Source organism: Oncorhynchus kisutch, linkage group LG10 (genome assembly GCF_002021735.2).
Source record: "Oncorhynchus kisutch isolate 150728-3 linkage group LG10, Okis_V2, whole genome shotgun sequence".
In the NCBI taxonomy this organism is placed as follows: Eukaryota; Metazoa; Chordata; class Actinopteri; order Salmoniformes; family Salmonidae; genus Oncorhynchus; species Oncorhynchus kisutch.
The window spans coordinates 22,495,413-22,518,258 of NC_034183.2; the positions used below are offsets into that span (position 1 = coordinate 22,495,413).

The 22,846-nt window shown below is 42.8% G+C and overlaps 1 protein-coding gene across 1 annotated transcript in view; it reads left to right on the forward strand.

Moving 5' to 3' along the window:
• The window catches only part of LOC109897928 (ephrin type-B receptor 1-like), a 179,502-nt gene extending 156,979 nt beyond the window's left edge, over window positions 1-22,523 (forward strand). The window contains exons 11-16 of the mRNA XM_020492611.2: window positions 439-686; window positions 2,020-2,235; window positions 9,550-9,699; window positions 20,094-20,287; window positions 20,477-20,632; window positions 21,890-22,523. Of these exons, the coding sequence (XP_020348200.1) occupies window positions 439-686; window positions 2,020-2,235; window positions 9,550-9,699; window positions 20,094-20,287; window positions 20,477-20,632; window positions 21,890-21,998 (1,073 nt within the window). The 3' untranslated portion in view covers window positions 21,999-22,523. The remainder of the gene's footprint in view (window positions 1-438; window positions 687-2,019; window positions 2,236-9,549; window positions 9,700-20,093; window positions 20,288-20,476; window positions 20,633-21,889) is intronic.
• Window positions 22,524-22,846: the final 323 nt, after the last annotated feature.

Genomic DNA, 22,846 nt, shown 5'->3' on the forward strand with positions numbered 1-22,846 from the left:
TTGTGGCATATGGCCGATATTCCATGGCTAAGGGTAGTTCTTGGTCACAACACAACGCGGAGTGCCTGGACACAGCCATTAGCTGTGGTATATTGGCCATATATCACAAACTCTGAGCTGCCTTACTGCTATTATAAACTGTTTGCCAATGTAATTACAGCAGTAAAAATAACTGTTTTGTCATACCCGTGGTATAAGCACTGAATGCTGATTGGCTGACAGCCATAGTATATCAGACCATATACCATGGGTATGACAAAACAAAACACGCTGTGTTGCGTCGTACATAAGAACAGCCCTTAGCCGTGGTATATTGGCCATGTACCACATTTCCTCTGGCTTTATTGCTTAAGAATAAGAAGTGAAAATACATGATATCAGCTTGCATACTAATAGTTTGCTTTGTAATAATGTAATTTATCATGTCTTTTCCTCCAGGCGAGTTTGGAGAGGTGTATAAGGGTCGCCTGAAACCGTCTGGGAAGAGGGAGCTGTACGTGGCCATTAAGACCCTGAAGGCGGGCTACGTGGAGAAGCAGAGAAGAGACTTCTTGTCTGAGGCCAGCATCATGGGCCAGTTTGACCACCCCAACATCATCAGACTGGAGGGCGTGGTCACCAAGAGTCGGCCAGTCATGATTATCACAGAGTTTATGGAGAATGGGGCCCTGGACTCCTTCCTGAGGGTGAGTGCTGCTTTGTTATTCTCGTTGTGTCCTAAATGTCACCCTATTCCCTTTATAGTGCACCACTTTTGGGCCAGGTTAAAAGCATATAGTGCACTTTATAGGGAATAGGGGCCCATTTGGGACACATCCTCCTTTTTTACCTCCTCTGGTCAGCACACCAGCCCCGGCGCCAGCTTTCACCTCTGTTGCATCGGATTATACACTGGGTTGAGCTATAGGGCCACTGTCTGGTTTCATATATCAATCATATTGATTAATCAGCTAAAGCTTTTATTGCTAATTTGACAGCTTCACACTAACAGTGAAGTATGATTATTGAGATTAGTTATTAAAAGGATTAAGAAAATGGAGATCTAAAACTCCCTGGAGGATAAATGTATTTAATATAGCAGGAAATTGAGATCTGATAAACAACCCTGGCATGAATGAGCAAAAATGTCTTATATTTATCAATAACCTTCAATATTTCGTAATATAATTCATGAGGTTAGCATAAATGAAATTGTTCCACCCAGAGCCCTTTGAGGCAGCATAGCTAATACACAGTGCCCTGATTCAAAGTGCCAGCCTGGCACAGTTTTACTGTTTCTTCTTCCTCCTTGGAAACAGAGAACATGGAACACAATCAATATGTGGCCCAGTTTTCTAATTCCTCCAACCTGTTTCCTCCTCCCTTTGATCCTGGACTCATTTGAAACGGGGCTTTGAACACCCCTTTGATGTCCTCTCCCTCACCAGGCCCTCTTCCGAGCCACCGCACTTGACTCCCGTGGACATCGATTTCTGGGTTGTTTTTCTCCTGGCATGCCCCTGTTGCTGGCGCAGAAAGACAACAGTTGAATGAGTGCCCTGCTTGGCGTGTTGGAGGTGCCCACTGAAGCCACAGCGTAGGGTCAGACCTGCCGTGCCTCACGGGAGGGAGTTATCCACCTTGGTGGGGGCCGCTAATAAACAGCCAAGCTGAGGATAAGGAGCAGAGACAGAGAGTGTTCAAAGACATGAATCCAATGTGGGGTTAATGGACACACACACATACTCCTTAAATGGGCCCCAAGTCAAGTGGAACACTTATTACATCAATGAATGACAATTTGGTAACATTTGGAAAAGGGCATATATGGTGCTCTTCCTCAATACTCAATAACTTGAAATATTTGCACAAGCTGCCCAGCCAATAATTGTTTCACCTAAAATGTGTACCTTTGCATTTCCAACACAATGAGGACATTTTAGAGAGATAATGGGAGCATCATTATCCCAAGTATCTGGCACTTTATTATGTCATTAACTCCAATGTGACATAACATCCTATTTAATCCCTGCTCTGCAGCAAAATGACGGGCAGTTCACGGTGATCCAGCTGGTGGGGATGATGCGTGGCATCGCGGCGGGCATGAAGTACCTGGCAGAGATGAACTACGTCCACAGAGACCTGGCCGCCCGCAACATCCTGGTCAACAGCAACCTGGTGTGTAAGGTGTCTGACTTTGGCCTGTCCCGTTACCTACAGGACGACACATCAGACCCCATCTATACCAGCTCCCTGGTGAGTACCCTCTCTGGCTGGCCTTTCTCCTCCCCGTTTCTTTGGAACACATTCGGAAAAAAAAATCTTATGGTCCAGTACAAAGTGAGACATCTCTTTGTCAAGAGAGAGTTGGGTGATTCAATAGTTGACATGGCCATGGTTATGTCTTTGTGTCTGTGTTGATCATACTGCCAACTGTAAAGTTCGGTGGTGTAGGAATAATAGTCTGGAGCTGTTTTTAATGGTTCGGGCTAGGCCCAGTGAAGGGAAATCTTAACACTGCAGCAAACAATGACATTCAAGACTATTCCATGCTTCCAACTTTGTGGCAACAGTTTGGGGAAGGCCCTTTCCTGTTTCAGCATGACAATTCCCCCCTGCACAAAGCGAGGTCCATACAGAAATGGATTGTCGAGATCGGTTTGGAAGAACTTGACTGGCCTGCACAAAGCCCTAACCTCAACCCCATCGAACAACTTTGGAGTTAATTGGAACTCCAACTGCGAGCCAGGCCTAGTAGCCCAACCTCACTAATGCTCTTGTGGCTGAATGGAAGCAAGTCCCCACAGCAATGTTCCAACATCTAGTGGAAAGCCTTCCCAGAAGTGTGGAGGTTGTTATCGCAGCAAAGGGGGGACCAACTCCATATTAATGCCCATGATTTTGGAATGAGATGTTCAATGAGGAGGTGTCCACATACTTTGTCATGTAGTGTATTAAAATATATACAGTGCATCTATGATTATTCAGCTAAATGCACTTTGATGAATTGTGATGATTTTGTCTCACAATTTTTAGAACTCAGACATGCTCTGGAACTTTTTAAACTACTAAGTATTTTTTAAACCTCCAGCTTTGGGCTGGATGTGTCAGTGTAGTTCACACATGAATAATATATGAGCAGAATTCCTGACTTACCTCAATTAGCCACTAAATCCCTAGTTTGAAAGCAATGTTTTTTCTGGAAGTTGTGCTATGCCATCGTCCCCCACTTGGGCCAGCGCCCTAGCAATTTGAGTTCTATCCAATGAGCTTCAGCCCATTGCCATTTGAGTGACCGCTTGCAAGATGCACACACAGCAGAGCGAGAGCAATGATGTGGTGCATATATCTACATATACAGTATGTGATGTAGTACACCATTTTCAGGGTCCACTTTTGGCTCGTGAGTGCTACTTTCAGAACTACTGGCTAAAAAGTATACAAAAGTACCAGAGAATCTCTTTAAATTCAAGAGAGAAACCTAGTCCTATTTATTTGTATCTGTCTGTCTGTGTGCAGAGGCAGAAGTTTATAATGAAATTCTCCCTGCCTCCACAACAGCTCTAATCAGAACATCTCAACCTTCTAAAAGCACACAGTACATTTTTCTATTTCCCTTTAACAAAGTTCATAGAATTATCTCACAATGTAGAACTCCGACACTGGCATTATGAATGAAATAACAACCCATGTCTAAGAGGTGCATGCCTGCCTATGCAAAGACACCCTCTCTCACACATTTATAGATGATAACAAATTATTGATTGCTGCTTGCAGGAGCGTTGTGATAGACAACCCTGCTAGTGTCATCTAAGATCTCTGCTAGGCTACACTGTCTTGCCTATACAGATGTATTGTAGATCTAATCAGAGAGTAGTTGAATTTAATTTGTGTTTCATGAGACACTATTGAGTTGTACTCTATATTATAGATTCCCTGTTTTGAATTTCCTTGCCTAGAAAACGTTAGTGTCTGTCGGTGTGTATAGTTAATGGGTATGGGACTGTGTGGGTGATTATGGCAGAGAGGGTGTGTGTGTTGATCCTGTCATGGGTGGCCCAGAGGGCTGACCCTGTGGTTCTGGATGGATGACTGAGGGAGTCTGAGGGGAGGCTGGAGGGTGATGTCTGTGCTCTGTTTGCCGATTGCTAATTAAAACTCTTTCAGCCACTCCTGGTTTGCCCCATCCCCTGCTCCACTGTCTCTGCTCAACTCTATTTGTCGCAGGCTGACTAGCGTGAGATGAGGGCCACTCCACATTAAGATGCTGATGACATGGTTGTCTGATTGACCCATACACCATAGAATCTCCATCTGTCTAATGCTTTCCCAATGACAAGAAATGGAGGGAGATAGTGAGATGAAGTATAACCATCCCTGTCCATTTGAATCTGCTTTCTCTTCTATGAGCTTTGTTTCGCTGGGAAAACTGTACCTAACTGTACCTAACATCAATCGTTACTGTCAAATTTGAAGAAAAAAATATAGCAAATGTAAAGCTAAAGGAATATGAAAAAAAGAGCTAGGTTTGAAGATACTGTCTTGGAGTGAAGTCTTATTTATATGATGTAATTAACCATGGGTATTGATACAAAACCGATATACCAATGAATAATACTGTGTCTTTTTATACAAATTGTGTACATGACAAATTGCTGCCAATTTTATCATGACTCCACCTTTACCATTTCATAATATTAATTACCTGTTTATTTATTGTTCTTCAAAATTCGTTGCAGCCCTCCAATGTACAGTATGCAACATTTGTATTTCGATTATTTGTTAGGATGAAATTGTGATATGTAAAGGAAGGAAAGTAAAGGAAGGAAAGTAAAGGAAGGAAAGAAAGGAAAGTAAAGGAAGGAAAGAAAGGAAAGTAAAGGAAGGTAAGTAAAGGAAGGTAAGGAAAGGAAAGGAAAGGAAAGGAAAGGAAAGGAAAGGAAAGGAAAGGAAAGGAAAGGAAAGGAAAGGAAAGGAAAGGAAAGGAAAGGAAAGGAAAGGAAAGGAAAGGAAAGGAAAGGAAAGGAAAGGAAGGAAGGAAAGGAAAGGAAGGAAAGTAAAGGAAGGAAAGTAAAGGAAGGAAAGTCTAGAAATGTGAAGGAGGAGAAATAACAATGTTGTCATGTGTTTACATGTGGTGTTTTGTTTGTTGTTGTTTGGTTAGGGTGATATGTTGTGTGTGTTGTAAATGAATTATGAATAAAAAATAACTTAAACATAAGAGTTAATAGGCTTCTGACGTATGAGTTACCATACCCAGTCTCAGGGATGGACTCCGGTCGTCGATTAACCCCAACAGCACACATTTATGTTGTAGCCCAGACAAAAACACCTGATTCAACTCACTGAGGGCTTGATGATTAGTTGGCAAGTTTAATCAGGTGTGCTTGTCAAGGGCTACAATAAAAATGTGTGATGATGGAGGGACTGGAGGACTTGAGTTTGGAAACAATGCACTACATCTGAATGTATTGGTGCCTCTCAGGCCGTTCAAAATGTTGATGAAGGACCTCTTTGCTGAGGAATGTGATTGTTTTTCTTGGTGTGTTTGTAATGTTGTATATTTGCATTCTATTGTATTATGTAACTTGTGTGTAGGGCTCCCCTGTGAAAGAGCCCTTGTTCACATTGATCTCAATGGGACTCCCTGTTAAAATAAAATAAATGTCAGCGGGAGCTCCAGTGCATGAGTATCTCATCATATACCAGCTCAGCATGAGAAATGCACATGGCCAACAGGCGAGCTGTTTCCATTACAAGAGCTGAGCTGCTCCACTGCTGTTTGAAATGGGAAACAGGCTGGGGTCGCCCTTTTCACCTAACGAGCTCTGCCCTGTGCACCTCAGACTACCCTGCTGAACAACACGATTGATTTCTTTCTGTTGGTTTTCCCTATTTATTCAAGCTCTCTAGTTGGTTGGCTCTGAATGTTTTTTTAAAACATGTAATGAGATGCAGCTTAAACTGACGGATATTGATGGGGATTTTATTAATATTTTCTGCCCAGTTTTGATCTTGTCTCATCACTGCAACTCCCCAACGCACTAGGGAGGTGAAGGTCGAGTCATGCGTCCTTTGAAACATTCCCCGCCAAACCATGCTTCTTAACACCCGCCCGCTTAACCCGAAGCCAGCCGCATCAACGTGTCGGAGGAAACACCATTCAACTGACAACAAGGTCAGTCTGCAGGTGCCTGGCCCGCCATAAGGTGTCGCTAGAGTGCGATAAGCCAACTAAACCCCCCCCCCCCCCCACCCCACCGGCAAAAGCCTCCCCTAACCCGCACGACGCTGGGCCAATTATGCTCTGCTCTATGGGACTCCAGATGGTGACGCCTTTAGCACTGCGATGCAGTACCTTAGATCGTTGTGCCACTCGGTAGGCCTGGGGATTTTGTTATTATGTTACTTAGATTGACGTACGGGTGTGTCAATAAACTCTTAAGGATTTCTTAACCTGTTTTAAAAAACAGCCATTGCAGAGGCAAACAATTTATTCCAACCACAGTCTTTTCATTTCTGTCTGCAAGCCATTGGGAGTAAGGTTACTCAATGAAAAGTATGTTTGATTTTGCTGATGAATCTCACTACAGATTCAATCTAATTGCTTAATGGCTGTATCGCATATCACACAGATATTATAACAAACCTAATATGATGGCTTGCTTTGGGAAGATTCACCCTTGAAGGGCAGATTTGGAGTGTGAGTATCTTCATTGACTTTTAGGCCTTCGTAAAGATCACACTCATCATGGGGAGTGAGAAAGTTGAGACAGAAGAATGTAGAGGCACAAAGCTGTTCAGAACAAGCTATCAAAGAGATATCTAATAGTTTATGTCTACCCCATTCAGGAGTCCAAAGATGATAAGTTAAATTAACTCTATCAAAGCTAAGCTCCTTGTCCCTCGTACAGTATGTGACTTGGGAGTATGTCTGACATGGGATGGCAGGTAGCCTAGTGGTTGGGCCAGTAACCAAAAGATTACTGGTTTGAATCCCAGAGCCGACTAGGTGAAAACTCGTTGTGCCCTTGAGCAAGGCACTTAACCGTAAATAAGTCATAGAGCATGAGTTAAGCAGGAAGCATGGGAGTACTTTATGTTAGGGAGGTACATGTAATGCTTGCACTATAGCTACTTGTATCTCTCCACAAACTATTCTTCCAGAGAATATCAATATCATTTGTACTGTTCTCTAAATGCCCATTGATACTGGGTTTCTTCCTGCCATATAGATAAATGTACTCATGGTTTGGACAGTGTGAAACCACTTGGCTTTAAAATTGGATGAAAGTCACTGGAGACAGAGGGGAAACGCCTGCTTTGCAGAAATGGCCCAATGATAAGGCCATATTGATTTGGGTTTAACTGTGCTATAAAACAAGAACGTGTGATGGGAAATGCGATACCCCTGGATTTTTTTTTTTTACAGAATAAGTGCCATTCTCTTCACCCAATGGGATCATAAACCAAATTGCCGGCTGGCATGAAATGCATTTTTCATCACCCCTCTGCCATATTAATAGTCTAATTTATCCTTGAAGATTGGAAAAACTAAGTCATTTGGTTAGGCTTCACATTACTATTTTATGATTTTCTGTGGCAGATATATGAGCTTATGTTATATGTGTGTAAATGGGAGGGCGTGGGGGGGGGGGGGACAGAGGAGAGGTAGAGAGGTTTGCCTGTTTTTGTGCTAGGGATACAGAGATACAGGATAGGTTGTTTCTGTATTGTTGTATGTAGCATACCCCTCAAAAAGAAGAGTCAAATACATCATCAATAATTATTGTCATTCATTTAAGTAACAGTCATGGAGTAACCAGCACGAGGAATGCTGTACCAAAACACAGCACATTACACCTTTCTCCACTCCCTACACTATACATTCTTAGAAAAATAGTTATTTGCCTGTCCCCATAGGAGAACCTTTTGAAGAACCCTTTTTGGTTGCAGGTTGAACCCTTTTAGTTCCATGTAGAACCCTTAATACAGAGGATTCTACATGGAACCCAAAAGGGTTCTCCTATGAGGACAGCCGAAGAAACCTTTTGGAACTTCTTTTTCTAAGAGTGTATTTCACTCCGTGTCTGGAGCTCTGTTCTGTAGACCCTGTTTTAATACTGTCAGCCCACTTTTAAGTTTTCATAGTTTCATTTTCCCTGAGGGAATTCTCTCTTCTCACTGTTTTTATTGGGAGAGAGAATGTCGACTATTCGTTATGTACATGTAGTGTGCGCCAAGCCTTTTGTTTGCCTCTGCATTTCAACAATTCGCTTTATTCAAAACCTCCGACATGGTTAATTATAGGGAATCTGCAATGCAGCCTCAATCTAGCCAACCATTACAAGTTCAGCAGGAAATACTGGGATTGTAGTATTTTTTTTATGCTGTAGCATTCCTTTCTTCTGTTGTGGAAGAGACATCTGAGCTCGCCTCCGGGGAGCCAAAAAACATGCATTGGAAAGTGGCTCAAAGCTGCTGTAAATGAAATGCACAAGAACTAAGAGCAGAGAGTCTGATTCAAAGCATGCTTCTGAACAATGATTACTCTCATGTTGGCTGTTGCCACATTGAATACATTCCACATCAAATATCTTCCTTGTAAAATGGATCCTTAGTATTCTGTTATTCTTGAGTCATCAACTGTCTTGTAAGCATCAGATCCATTTAGCTGTTGTTGGAATGTGAATATTACTTATGGAGGTTTCCCTGCTCAACACTCAGTGGGGATTTTTCCTCAGTCCTGCATTCACAGCACAGGCTTTTCAACTCAAGACAATCTGCCCAGAACAATTAGAACAGAACCTTGTGCTTCATGACTTTCTGTCCAGAACTCCAGACAGAGTTTACAGAGGTCTTTCATACAACCAGTTCCAGATGTCTCCAATAGCTGAGATCCACTTCAATGACAGCGCACACTCATCAAAAGTATCCCTGTAGATCATGTAGCTAGATCGGGAGGGCACTGTAAGCCCTCAGTTCCTTTGAAATCAGGCTTATCCAAAAGTGTACACATTCAGTCCAATTGGTACTGTACACTCCTCCAGGAATTGTATAGAGAAATCCCTCCAGGGTGTGCTGTGTGCATAATGGGGATTATGAAGTGAACATCGTTCATCAATGTTTATCAAAAGAACTGCATGGTATGCCAGTGTTGTTGGTACACTCAGTCATTACAGATGTACCACTCAACCTTTTTTTCTAAGTACATCAACAGATCCCTGCAGTCAGCATTTCATTTTAAACATATGTTTTCCAATAGAATATTTAAAATGATATATAAAGGGTTTTGTTTTAAGTCAGCTGCATATGTTTTTAATATGGAAATTGTAGGTTTTGCTTAAATACACTGATTGGTGGGGTGATTTCAGTAAAGCTCTGTTCTTGATCATGAAGTGTATTTGCAAGAGGAAGCTCACAGATATGAATCTAATTTGTCTTTGGCTATGACAACTTGGCCTTGGCTATAAAAAGCAGCAAGCTGTCAAATATTATGTCAAACCAGCCAGTGTAAAGAGACACAAAATGTAAGTCTAAAAAAATATATTCTCTTCTCTTCTCTCTCAGGGAGGGAAGATCCCGGTGAGGTGGACAGCCCCTGAGGCTATTGCCTACAGGAAGTTCACCTCAGCCAGTGACGTGTGGAGCTATGGCATCGTCATGTGGGAGGTGATGTCATTTGGTGAGCGGCCATACTGGGACATGAGTAACCAGGACGTGAGTATTATACAATTTCGTGTCCTTTCAGTATCAACAGATATGTGACTGTATTAAAAACTGAAAATACTATGATCAGAGATGGGCAGTATTTCTGTGTATTTGGAATATGTATTTTAATTACCTCTGAGTATTTTGTCATTTGTATGACACTGGACTGAATAAAACTCCAATATATTTTGTAACAAGATACTTTTCAAAATACAAAATACTTTTCTATACCATTTTTTTAATAGCGGTTCACCATTTTGTGGCCCCCTTTCTCCCTGCATTGGTATCAGAAGTGTTATGGCACTATGGTGTGATAAGAACGTCTGGTTAATGAACTAAATATACATGTACAGTGCATTCGCAAAGTATTCAGACCACTTCCCCTTTTCCAAATATTTTTACCTTACAGCCTTTTTCTAAAATGGATTTAAAAAATGTATCCTCATCAATCGACACATAATATCCCATAGACATTTTTGCATAAGTTTTCAGACCCTTTGCTATGAGACTTGAAATTGAGCTCAGGTGCACCTTGTTTCCATTGATCATCCTTGAGATGTTTCTACAACTTAATTGGAGTCCACCTGTGGTAAATTCAATCGACTGGACATGATTTGGAAAGACACACACATCAAATTCTCTGGCAACCACTCTGGTGGACATTCCTGCAGCATGCTATTTGCCCATTCCCTCAAAACTTGATACATTTGTGGCATTGTATTGTGTGAACAAAATGCACATTTTAAAGTGGCCTTTTATTGTCCCCAGCACAAGGTGCACCTGTTTAATGATCATCCTGTTTAATCAGCTTCTTGATATTCCACACCTGTCAGGTGGATGGATTATCTTGGCAAATGAGAAATGCTCACTAAGAGTGATATATAAAAAAATTGTGCTCAATATTTGAGAGAAATAAGCTTTTTGTGCGTATGTGTAACGATCGTCTTTGGGAGAAAGAGAGGAGGACCAAAGCGCAGCGTGGTAAGTGTTCATGATGATGTTTAATTAAAACTCAGAACACTAAACAATAAATGACAACGTGAATTTACAAAACCGAAACAGTACCGTGTGCGCCAAACACTCACACGGAAACAAACACCCACAAACCAAAGTGAAACACAAGTATGATTCTCAATCAGGGACAACAATTGACAACTGCCTCTGATTGAGAACCATACTAGGCTGAACTCAAAAACCCACATAGAAAAACAAACATAGACTGCCCACCCCAACTCAAGCCCTGAACCATACTAAAACACAGACAAAAACAAAGGAACTAAGGTCAGAACGTGACAGTATGGAACATTTCTGGGATTTTTTATTTCAGCTCATGTAACACAGGACCAACACTTTACATGTTGTGTTTATATTTTTGTTCAGTAAATGTATTTCCTTAGGCATTAATCATGCAAACACATGTATTTTTTATTGTAACATTGCATCAGTGAGACTCAAACCTTTAATTTTTTATTCTACAGTGGTTGCGCCACCAAAAGTTTTGCGATTATGTTGCGTGATTTAAAGGTAATTTGTGGTTTAGTACGGTACCCTGTGTCACCACCTAATTGCTCCAGAACCCGCTCAAGGGGGAGTTAGAGCACTGATTATGCTTTTGGGTCCTACTGTGTCTCTAACTGACAATGAATGGGCGACATAAACCTAAATAGAAACTGATAATTGTGCACTTCAGTATTACTTACTGAAACTAAGGTTACACTAATGTTTTTATTTTGTTAGGATTATTTTGGTCCTACTGTAGTACTGTAGGCCACTCTCAACCAGTCACATTTAAAAAATATTTATTTATTTATTTCACCTTTATTTAACCAGACGGACAGTTGAGAATAAGTTCTCATTTACAACTGCGACCTGGCCCAGTTAAAAAGCAAAGCACGGGGACACAAACAAAACAGAGTTACACATGGGATAAACAACCGTACAGTCAATAACACAATATAAAAATCTATGTACAGTGTGTGCAAATGTGGTAAGATTAGGGAGGTAATAAATAGGCCATAGTGGCAAAATAGATACAATTTAGCAATTGAACACTGGAGGGATAGAGATGCAGAAGATGAATGTGCAAGTAGAGATACTGGGGTGCAAAGGAGCAAAACAATAAATAACAATTTTGGGATGAGGTAGTTGGGGGGGCTATTTGCAGATGGGCTGTGTACAGGTGCTCTGACAGCTGATGCTTAAAGTTAGTGAGGGAGATATAAGACACCAGCTTCAGTGATTTTTGCAATTCGTTCCAGTCATTGGCAGCGAGAACTGGGAGGAAAGGCAGCCAAAGGTAGGAGTTGGCTTTGGGCATGACCAGTGAAATATACCTGATGACTAGTGAGCTGAGATAAGGCGGGTCTTTACCTAGCAAGGACTTGTAGATGACCTGGAGCCAGTGGGTTTGACAATGAATATGAAGCGAGGGCCAGCCAACGAGCGCATACAGGTCGCATTGGTGTGTAGTATATTGGGCTTTGGTGACAAGACTACATCCAATTTGCTGAGTAGAGTGTTGGAGGCTATTCGAAGTCATGGATTGGTAGGATAGTCCGTTTAGAGGGTATGTTTGGCAGCATGAGTGAAGGATGCTTTGTTGCAAAATAGGAAGCCGATTCTAGATTTAATTTTGGATTGGAGATGTTTAATGTGTCTGGAAGGAGAGTTTGCAGTCTAACCAGACACCTAGGTATTTGTAGTTGTCCACATATTCTAAGTCAGAATCGGCTAGACTAGTGATGGGCGGGCAGGTGCGGGCTCCGATCAGTTGAAGAGCATGCATTTAGTTTTATTAGCATTTAAGAGCAGTTGGAGGCCACGGAAGGAGTGTTGTATGACATTGAAGCTCATCTGGAGGTTTGTTAACCTGTTGCGTCGAGCCATCCCGGATCTGGGATCGTGAATACAGCCTCAAGCTCATTACCATAACGCAACGTTAACTGTTCATGAAAATCGCAAATGAAATGAAATTAATATGCTAGCTCTCAAGCTTAGCCTTTTGTTAACAACACTGTCATCTCAGATTTTCAAAATATGCTTCTCAACCATAGGAAAAAAATCATTTGTGTAACAGTAGCTAGCTAGCGTAGCATTTAGCGTTATCATTAGCGTTAGGATTAGCGTTAGCATTCAGCAGACAACATTTTCACAAAAAACAGAAAAGCATTCAAATAAAATCATTTACCTTTGAAGAACTTCAGATGTTTTCAATGAGGAGACTGTTAGATAGCAAATGTTCAGTTTTTCCTGAAAGGTTATTTGTTTAGGAGAAATCGCTCCGTTTGGTGCGTCACGTTTGGCTACCAAAAAACCCCGAAAATCCAGTCAGAAAAACGCCTAACTTTTTTCCAAATGAACTCCATAATATCAACTGAAACATGGCAAACGTTGTTTAGAACCAATCCTCAAGGTGTTTTTCACATATCTCTTCGATGATACATCGTTCGTGGAAGTGTGCTTTCTGTCCTGAATCCCAGGAGAAAATGCCCGCAACTGAAGATTACGCACCAATTTAGACAAAGGGCACCGGGCGGACCCCTGGAAAATGTAGTCTCTTATGGCCAATCTTCCAATGATATGCCTACAAATACGTCACAATGCTGCAGACATCTTGAAGAAACGACAGAAAGCGCAGGCTCGTTCCTGGTGCATTCACAGCCATATAAGGAGACATTGGAAAACAGAGCTTAAAAAATTCTACCCATTTCCTGGTGGAAGTTTCATCTTGGTTTCGCCTGTAGCATGAGTTCTGTGGCACTCACAGATAATATCTTTGCAGTTTTGGAAACCTTAGAGTGTTTTCTTTCCAAAGCTGCCAATTATATGCATAGTCGAGCATCTTTTCGTGACAAAATATTGCGCTTAAAACGGGCGCGCTTTTTAAATCCATAAATTAAAAGAAAAGCCCCCTATATCCAAGAAGTTAACACAGTGTTAACAAACCAGTTATACAGCGCCTGAGTGGCGCAACAGTCTTAGACACTGCATAGCGGTGCAAGCTGTGTTGCTACAGATGCTGATTCAATACCTGTGCTTCCCTGAACTGGGAGACCCATGAGGTCATTGTAGGTTTTTGGTTTCTCTCCCTCTAAAAACAGAAAAAATCATTCTAAATAACAAGCTGGCTTTATTTACAAATTAGTAACAATGTCTCACCCCACGTTCAAGAATGGCCTTTTTCTCACTCATTTTAGATTATTTGAAAATAAAATAATCTCCAAAATATACATATTTTCTAAACAAAGCAATTATTATAATTATTAATTTAGATTGATATTAAAGCCAGTTGGATATTATCACAGATATATTATTCACCCTGCTATTAACAGGACAATATATATTGGTTATATTGTTCATGGCTCCCGAGTGGCACACAATGGGATTGCCTTGCAGTTCTCCAGCTGTATCCACTGAAAGCGTGCGAGGTTCAAGGCACGAGGGCATGGGCCACAGAGCCGCACATAGAAGACCAACCTAGCCCATGGGGAAGGGAGGAGGAGGAAGGGGGGTCACACTGGAAATGGCACTGACTAGGGAAACGCCACACTGGCAATGGCACTGACAAGGGAAACGTTTCCGCTATTCTTAGTGCCAGTCTGCACGTTCAAACTAAAAGAATGTAACTAATAATGGCATCTTCATGCTTTCGTTAATAACATAATGATAAAATACTCTTTCAAAATGCCGATGTTTGTTTAGTTATGGATCCATAACGATTTACGATGGGAATAAATATCACTGAATTACAGAAATATCCTCCAATCCTCTATATGTAATTATCGGTGGAGAGTCACATCATATTTTTTAAATATTATATACTGTAGGTCTACTGTAGGTGACATGAGTCTCACTAGTGTTGAGTAATGTGCTGTTAAAAGTGGGGTAGGTCTTATTTATTTAAATAGCATATTGAAGATGGAAAGCAATAGGATTTAAAGCAATAGCCTACAACTATTTTAGCACTGTTTTGCGCTGCTCTGAGACAAGCATGGGGACTGGTCTTGATAAATCAATGAGATTTGTATATTCACTGAATCTCCATTTGTATGTCCATGGAATAAATCCATTGCGCCACCAGGATGGACCTATCATGCTATGTTTTTTTACGCATACGAAGCCGTTAATTTAGTCTATTTAACCAGACCCCATTTCAAAAGAAACAAGCACTCATAAATCCTCTTGGGGCTAGGAGGGCAGAATTTTCACTTTTGGATAAATAGCGTGCCCAATTTCAACTTCCTGCTACTCATGCCAATAATATAAGATATGCATATTATTTATGGATTTGAATAGAACACAGTCGGAAGTTTCTAAAACTGTTTGAATCATGTCTGTGAGTATAACAGAACTTATGTAGCAGGCAAAACCCCGAGGACTAATTGTTCAGAATTATATATATTTTTTTCCCTCTCTCTGTTCCCTGACCTGTCATTGCCAGGGATATTTCTTAGGAACCTGTTTACAGTTCCTATCGCTTCCACTGGATGCCACCAGTCTTTGGAATTTAGTTGAGGTTATTCCTTTGTGCAATGAAGAAGTAGGCCAACTAGGAACTGGGTACACTTTTGTGAGTTGCGCAAGACGTGAAAAGTGGCACTGGTTTGTTTTCATTCCTGTATTGAACACAGATTGCCCCGTCTACAATTTGATTGATTATTAACGTTTAAAAATACCTAAAGTTGTATTACAAAAGTAGTTTGAAATATTTTGGCAAAGTTTATAGGCAACTTTTGAAATATTTTGTAGTGATGTTGCGTTTTTTGTAAGCTGTTTTTTCTGGATCAAACACACTTTATAAATGGACATTTTGGATTATATATGGACGGAATTAATCAAACTAAAGGACCAATTGTGATGTTTATGGGATATATAATGCATGTTTTATATTTTATTTCAACGTTTTGTGTAGCGCCTGCAGGGTTGAAATATGCTAACCCCTTTGTTTACTGCTGGTGCAGATGGTGCAGGCTATCAGATAATAGCTTCTTATGCTTTTGCCGAAAAGCATTTAAAAAATCTGACATGTTGGCTGGATTCACAACGCGTGTGGCTTTAATTGAGTATCTTACATGTGTGATTTAATGAAAGTTTGAATCTGGCGCTCTGCATTTTCCCTGGCAATTGGCCAGTTGAGACATTTGCGTCCCGCCTATCCCTGACTAGTCAAGCAGAATTCACTCTCTGCATCCTGCATCTGCATCCAAAAGAAAATAAAACATATGTTCTGAGAATCGTCGCCTCTTTCTACAACAGATGCACAATACAAGGGACTGGGATCATTCGAGGAGCTAGCCATCGTTCACACATACAGTAGCCAGCTTGCTAATACCTTAGCTAGCTATTAACCACATGTTGAATTCAGAATGTTGATATCATCCTAAAAAGTCCAATTACAAGTGCATCTTAACAATACCATCCACTTATGAGTAACCTCTAAATATACAACATTATTCATGAACAAAACACTGTGTGTGCTTAAAAGAATCAAACTTTTCTGACTATGACAGAAAAAGCGTGCCTACCTCTCATAGTGCATCAAAATGATTTGAGCACGAGCACGCAGGGCAAAACGTAAGTACACACTCCCCTACTCCCAGGATGCAGGCATGCATAATAACAAATCAACATGACATATTAATATATGAACCTGGTGAAATTCACATAGTACTTTAACAACTGTTAAACTGAGAATGTTCAAAGCCAAGCAACTATCCTGCACCATTCTCAACAAGTTGTGGGAAGGTTGTATGCAAAACAACCATGGGATAACCACGCTCTCAACAATTTCTAAGAAACATATGGTTCTCAGAACATTATGTACTAGCTGGGACTGGTCTCCTCAAATCACCATAGCAAATATTACACTGCAGAATTGTTGTGGATCTGCCTGTCTGCCAAGCTCTCTAGTTCTGTGCAGTTGTCATTCAGACCCTGTGTAGCGGCACTGCTGTGTCCATCAGCACAGCGCTCTGTACGTCCTTGAAGTAACCCACCTAGAGATGCTGGACAATTGTAGGTAAAGAAGATTATTGTTGACAGCACGGCTCCCGGTTTACAATAGTCCTGCCCCAGCCACTAACGAGATCTCCTATAGTGAATCCCTAGACAGTAACTCTCTTGCCTGCCACTCTCCTGCAATCAAGGTTGAATAGTTAGGGGGCGGGGGAAAATTTCTTAACAAAGACCCAGCTCTGGGTATATAGCTGCAGTTCATTAAATTCTCACTCTCTTCTTTTTTTTCTGTTTTACAAGCAATCAGTCCCCAGTGTCTGTAAGGAAGCTGGCTGCTGCCGGTCGCTATGGCAAAGCTTTCTGTTCTTTTATGGTGTGGTGATTGACAGATGTCTGGTGGACCACTCTCTCTCTCTGATAAAAGGGGAATCAGGGAATGGGCATATATCAAAATCCCTTCAGACGTCCCGTTTTTTAAAACAATTATCAACTGCGGTTTCCATTGTTCTGCCTGCAGTTCAGCTGCTACACAGAGACCAGGGAAAATCTGCTGAGGATCGTATTGATAGAGAAAATTGATTAATCAGATGCGATGTTACTGTAACCTTTGATTGACAAATTTGGAGGTAGAGTGAAAATCCCAGGGTTACTAAGAGTGCACATTTCTGCGTAGTTAAGCAAAGCTTTACATATTGTTTTTGGTGTATTTTTCCTCTCTGTGTAGCCAGTGTTTACACAACCTCAAAGCTTGGTCTTATACAGGGCCAAGCAGTGCCAAGCTGGTGAGAGGCTTAAGTTGGATATGATGGTATCATTGGAACTGTGCCAATGAAATCCTATTAAAGTTGGATTCCACTGCTCTGTTCCAGTGTTCTGAAACCTCCAATCTGGAAGCAGTTCAGTTGCAGGTGTCTGGAAACATACAGCGCATCAAAAACCGTTGTCAATTGGTTATGAACTCTTCCATGATCCATAGAACGTTATACCAAGCTTTTCAAAACCAATATGACCATTTTCCATTTTCCACCAACACATTTGTCCATCCATTTAGTCTATGCTGTTAGTGTGACCTCATCTATGTCCCTGTCACACCCTGACCTTAGTATTCTTTGTTTTCTTTGTTATTTTGGTTAGGTCAGGGTGTGACATGGGTGATGTATGTGTTTTTGTCTTGTCTTGGCGGTGTCTTGGCGGTGAGGGTTTTGTATGTTTATGGAGGTGTTTCCTATCTAGGTGTTTTGTAAGTCTATGGTTGCTTAGATTGGTTCTCAATTAGAGGCAGCTGTCTATTGTTGTCTCTGATTGAGAACCATATTTAGGCAGCCATATTCTTTGGGTATTTTGTGGGTGATTGTTCCTGTTCCTGTTTCCGTGTCAGTGTTTGTCACCACACAGTACTGTTTCGGTTTCGTTTCTTTTGTTATTTTTGTGTTCAGTGCTTTCTTTGATTAAAGTTATGGACACTTACCACACTGCATCTTGGTCCGATCCTTACTCCTCTTCAGACGAAGAGGAGATCTGCCATTACAGAAACACCCACCAACAATGGACCAAGCAGCAGGAGGAGCAGCGCAATCAGGACTATTGGACTTGAGAGTAGAAACTGGATGGAGATGGACCCTGGACGCAGCCGGGGGAATATCGCCGCCCCAAGGCAGGGCTGGAGGCATCCAAAGCGGAGAGGCGGCGGTATGAAGAGGCAGCACGTCTGGAAGCCCGAGAGGCAGCCCCAAAAGTTTCTTGGGGAGGACACACGGGGAGTGTGGCGAAGCCAGGTAGGAGACCTGCGCCAACTCCCCGTGCTTACTGTGGAGAGAGAGGGCGTTGTACTGGTCAGGCACCGTGTTATGCGGTAGAATGCACGGTTTCTCCAGTACGCGTGCTTTGCCCGGTGCGCTACATCCCAGCTCTCCGCATCTGCCGGGCTAGAGTGAGGATCCAGCCAGGGCAGATGGTACCAGCCCTGCTCTCCAGACAGCCAGTGGGTCTCCTCGGGCCAGGATATATCCTGCGCCGGCGTTGCGCACTGTGTCTCCCGTATGTCTGCACAGCCCCGTGCGTCCTGTGCCTGCGCCCCGCACGTGCTGGGCTAGAGTCACCATCCAGCCAGGACGGGTTGTGCAGGCCATTAGCTCGAGACCTTCAGTGCGTCTTCACGGTCCGGTCTATCCAGTACCACCAGTGCCAACACCACGCACCAGACCTCCAGTACGCCTCCACAGCCCAGTACATCCTGTTCCTGCTCCTCGCACTCGCCAAGAGGTGCGTGTCCCCAGCCCGGTACCACCAGTGCTGGCACCACGCACCAGGCCTATAGTGCGCCTCGGCAGTACAGTACGCCCTGTTCCTCCTTCCCGCACTCGCCCTGAGGTGCATGTCCTCGGCCCAGTACCACCAGTACCGGCACCACGCACCAGGCCTACTGCGCCTCGCCAGTCCAGAACGTCAGGCAACAGTGCCCAGTCCAGAGCGTCCGGCGATAGTCTGCAGACCGGAACCTCCTACGACGGGCCGCAGACCGGGACATCTTACGATGGGTCGCAGTCCAGAACCTACCACGACGGGTCGCAGTCCGGAAACCTACCACGACGGGTCACAGTCCGGAACCTACCAGTCCGGATCCGCCAGAGTCTCCCTCCAGTCCCGATCCGCCAGAGTCTCCCTCCAGTCTGGATCCGCCAGAGTCTCCCTCCAGTCCGGATCTGTCAGAATCTCCCTCCAATCCAGAGGCGCCACTCACTCCAGACTCGACCATCAGTTCAGTGGCGTCCTCTAGTCCGTGGTCGGCGGTGAGGGTTCCCGCTCCATTAAGTAAGTGTGACGAGTCAGAAATGGAGCGGGGACCACGTCCCGAGCCAGAACCGCCACCTCGGATTTATGCCCACCCAGACCCTCCCATATAGTGTTAGGTGTGCGGCCCGGGAGTCCGCACCTTTGAGGGGGGGTACTGTCACACGCTGACCTTAGTATTCTTTATTTTTTTTGTTATTTTGGTTAGGTCAGGGTGTGACATGGGTGGTGTATGTGTTTTTAGCTTGTCTAGGGGTTTTGTATGTTTATGGGGGTGTTTCCTATCTAGGTGTTTTGTAAGTCTATGGTTGCCTAGATTGGTTCTCAATTAGAGGCAGCTGTCTATCGTTGTCTCTGATTGGGAACCATATTTAGGCAGCCATATTCTTTGGGTATTTTGTGGGTGATTGTTCCTGTGTCAGTGTTTGTTGCCACACGGTACTGTTTCGGTTTCGTTTCTTCACGTTTCTTTTGTTATTTTTGTATTCAGTGTTCAGTGCTTTCTTTGATTAAAGTTATGGACACTTACGACGCTGCATCTTGGTCCGATCCTTACTCCTCTTCAGACGAAGAGGAGATCTGCCGTTACAGTCCCTCTCTGTTTTCTTCCTTTCCTGTTTTGTAATGTGCTATCTCTTTCTCCTCTCCTCCTCATGCAGGTGATCAATGCCATAGAGCAAGACTACCGTCTGCCCCCTCCCATGGACTGCCCCACAGCACTACACCAGCTGATGCTGGACTGCTGGCAGAAAGACAGAAACGCCCGGCCCAAATTCACTGACATCGTCAACACACTGGACAAGATGATCCGCAACCCTATCAGCCTCAAAGCTGTGGCCACCATCCCTGCAGTGTATGTCTGCATGAAATGCCTTGACTCGTAACAGTACTCATAGTGCACATTCTGAGCACATAGACTACTGTATATTACTGATCAACTTTTACAAGGTTTCTCCTTTTTATGTACCCCGTCTCCTTTTCACCCCTCTTTCACATTACTTCACTGTTTCATCCCTCTCTTCTCTCCTCTTTTTCTCAACAGGCCTTCTCAGCCCCTGCTAGACCGATCCATTCCAGACTTCACCACCTTCACCTCTGTGGAGGACTGGCTAGGTGCCATCAAGATGGGGCAGTACAGAGACACTTTCCTGGGCTCTGGCTTCACCTCCCTACCCCTGGTGGCTCAGATCAGCTCAGAGTATGTTCTGAGGCCCAATGTCATCATATCTCACCCACCTAATTTTCCATCTTCTCAGGAGATACAGTACCAAACAGCAAAGCCCTCCTATCACTATTCACTGTAGCAATACAACATTTGGTCAGCCCTTGAATAGGCAGATGGTTCCCAAAATAACTCTGGAAGAATGTTACACTAGCAGTCGTGGAATACACACACACATACACATTTGTCACAGATTACAGAAGGTCTCAGAAGTATTATCCCCCTATAATTAGATTTGCACTCTTGTAGATGTAGCGTAATGGGGCAGGCTGGAATACATTTTCAATCAGGTTCACTGAGACAGCCAACCAGCAAGGCAGGCCATTGCAGTCACACATCTACCTTCAAAAAGCTGTCTCAGATGTCAGAATAATGGGAACCATGCTTCTGGCTCAGACAGGAATAATCCCTCAGTAAACGTCCATAGGAGATCAGGCCTGTCATACTTCAAATCCACCAGGCATTCAGAGCTGTGGATAGATCTACATCGGCAAGGTCTCTCCGTCTTACTAATCACTTTGATTTGATAGAGTGGCACAACCAAAGTTTTTTTTAGAAGGACAAAGGATTGCCTTTCCTTTGGCTGTTCAGATTGATCAAATAGATGTCCCTTTGACGGCTACTGTACAAGTCAGCAACAATCCCCAGCAGCCCTCAACTAATTATGTCCATTCTGCGCTTACCATTGTAAATAGAAAAACTATATTACCATATGAATGGGAACAGTGAGCAGATCTTTATGCTTATCTCTAGCAGGGAATATATCTGGCACATTGTATACTGCGCTGGAAACAGGCTCTATATGTTTCTCTCTGCTCTGCCTCAAGCAGAAAAGATTATACTATTGTCTTTGTGCATGGTGTGGTAATGTTTGTGCATGTATTTGTTCATCCACAATATCCATAGCCCAATAATTCCATCCAAGAGAGAACTCACAGATATGAGGTACTGTACTGTGAACACCTCCACCCCTCAACCTTGTTGTTGACACTTCTCGATTAACCTATACCTCCGTACATGGACTCGGTACCAGTACCCACCGTATATAGCCTCATTATTGTTATTTTATTGTGTTACTTGTTTTACTTTAGTACTATATTTTCTTAACTATATTTCCTTAAAACTGCATTGTTTGTTAAGGGCTTGTAAGTAAGCATTTCACGGTAAGGTCAACACCTGTTGTATTCGCCACATGTGACAAATAACATTTGATTTGTTCCTCTTGTTTGTCAGAGACCTGTTGAGGATAGGAGTGACCCTGGCCGGCCATCAGAAGAAGATCCTGAGCAGTGTCCAGTCTATGAGGGACCAGATGGCCCAGTCCCCCACCTCCATGGCCTGACCACAGGGTGCGCCACCACCACCCAGAGACAACCCACCAGGGAGCCCATAGGAAAACTCCTGATGACCCTAAAGAATACACCAGGGTGGAGACACTAACCTGATTTAAAGAACGACCATGTGGCACATACATAACAGCATGCCCGCTCCCAACACACACTCTCCACACCTAGGTAAAGAGAGTTAACCGAAGATACAAAGGGGTAGAAGATAAGATTCTGCCTCAGGACAACTTCAATGGTTCAGTTAAGGTAGTCTATAAAGTTGGCTTCTTTTTTGCTGAAGAAGAGAGCAAGCGAAAGAGCAAGGGTGTCTGTTTGCTTGCTATGACAGATGGTCATAAAATGCTAAAAGAAAATATATTTTAAAAAACGGTGCTACTTTATTGAGGATCAATGGGTTGACTTGGCCAAAGGACAACATCAAACAGTGTCACCCAGATTGGAAAAACAAACAAAAGGGTACAGAACTAGTCAAACGTTTGGAGACACCTACTCATTCAAGGGTTTTTCTTTATTTTTTACTATTGTCTACATGTCACGCCCTGACCTTAGAGATCCTTATTATTCTCTATGTTTGGGTAGGTCAGGGTGTGACTCGGGTGGGAAAGTCTATGTTTTCTATTTCTTTGTTTTTGGCCGAGCGTGGTTCCCAATCAGAGGCAGCTGTCTATCGTTGTCTCTGATTGGGGATCCTATATAAGTTGTCATTTTCCTTTTGGGTTTTGTGGGATCTTGTTTTCTGTTTAGTTTCTTAGCTTTACAGAACTGTGCGCTTTCGTTTTTGTCTTTGTTATTTTGTTTTGGTGTCATCAATAAAAAGACAATGTACGCCTACCACGCTGCGCCT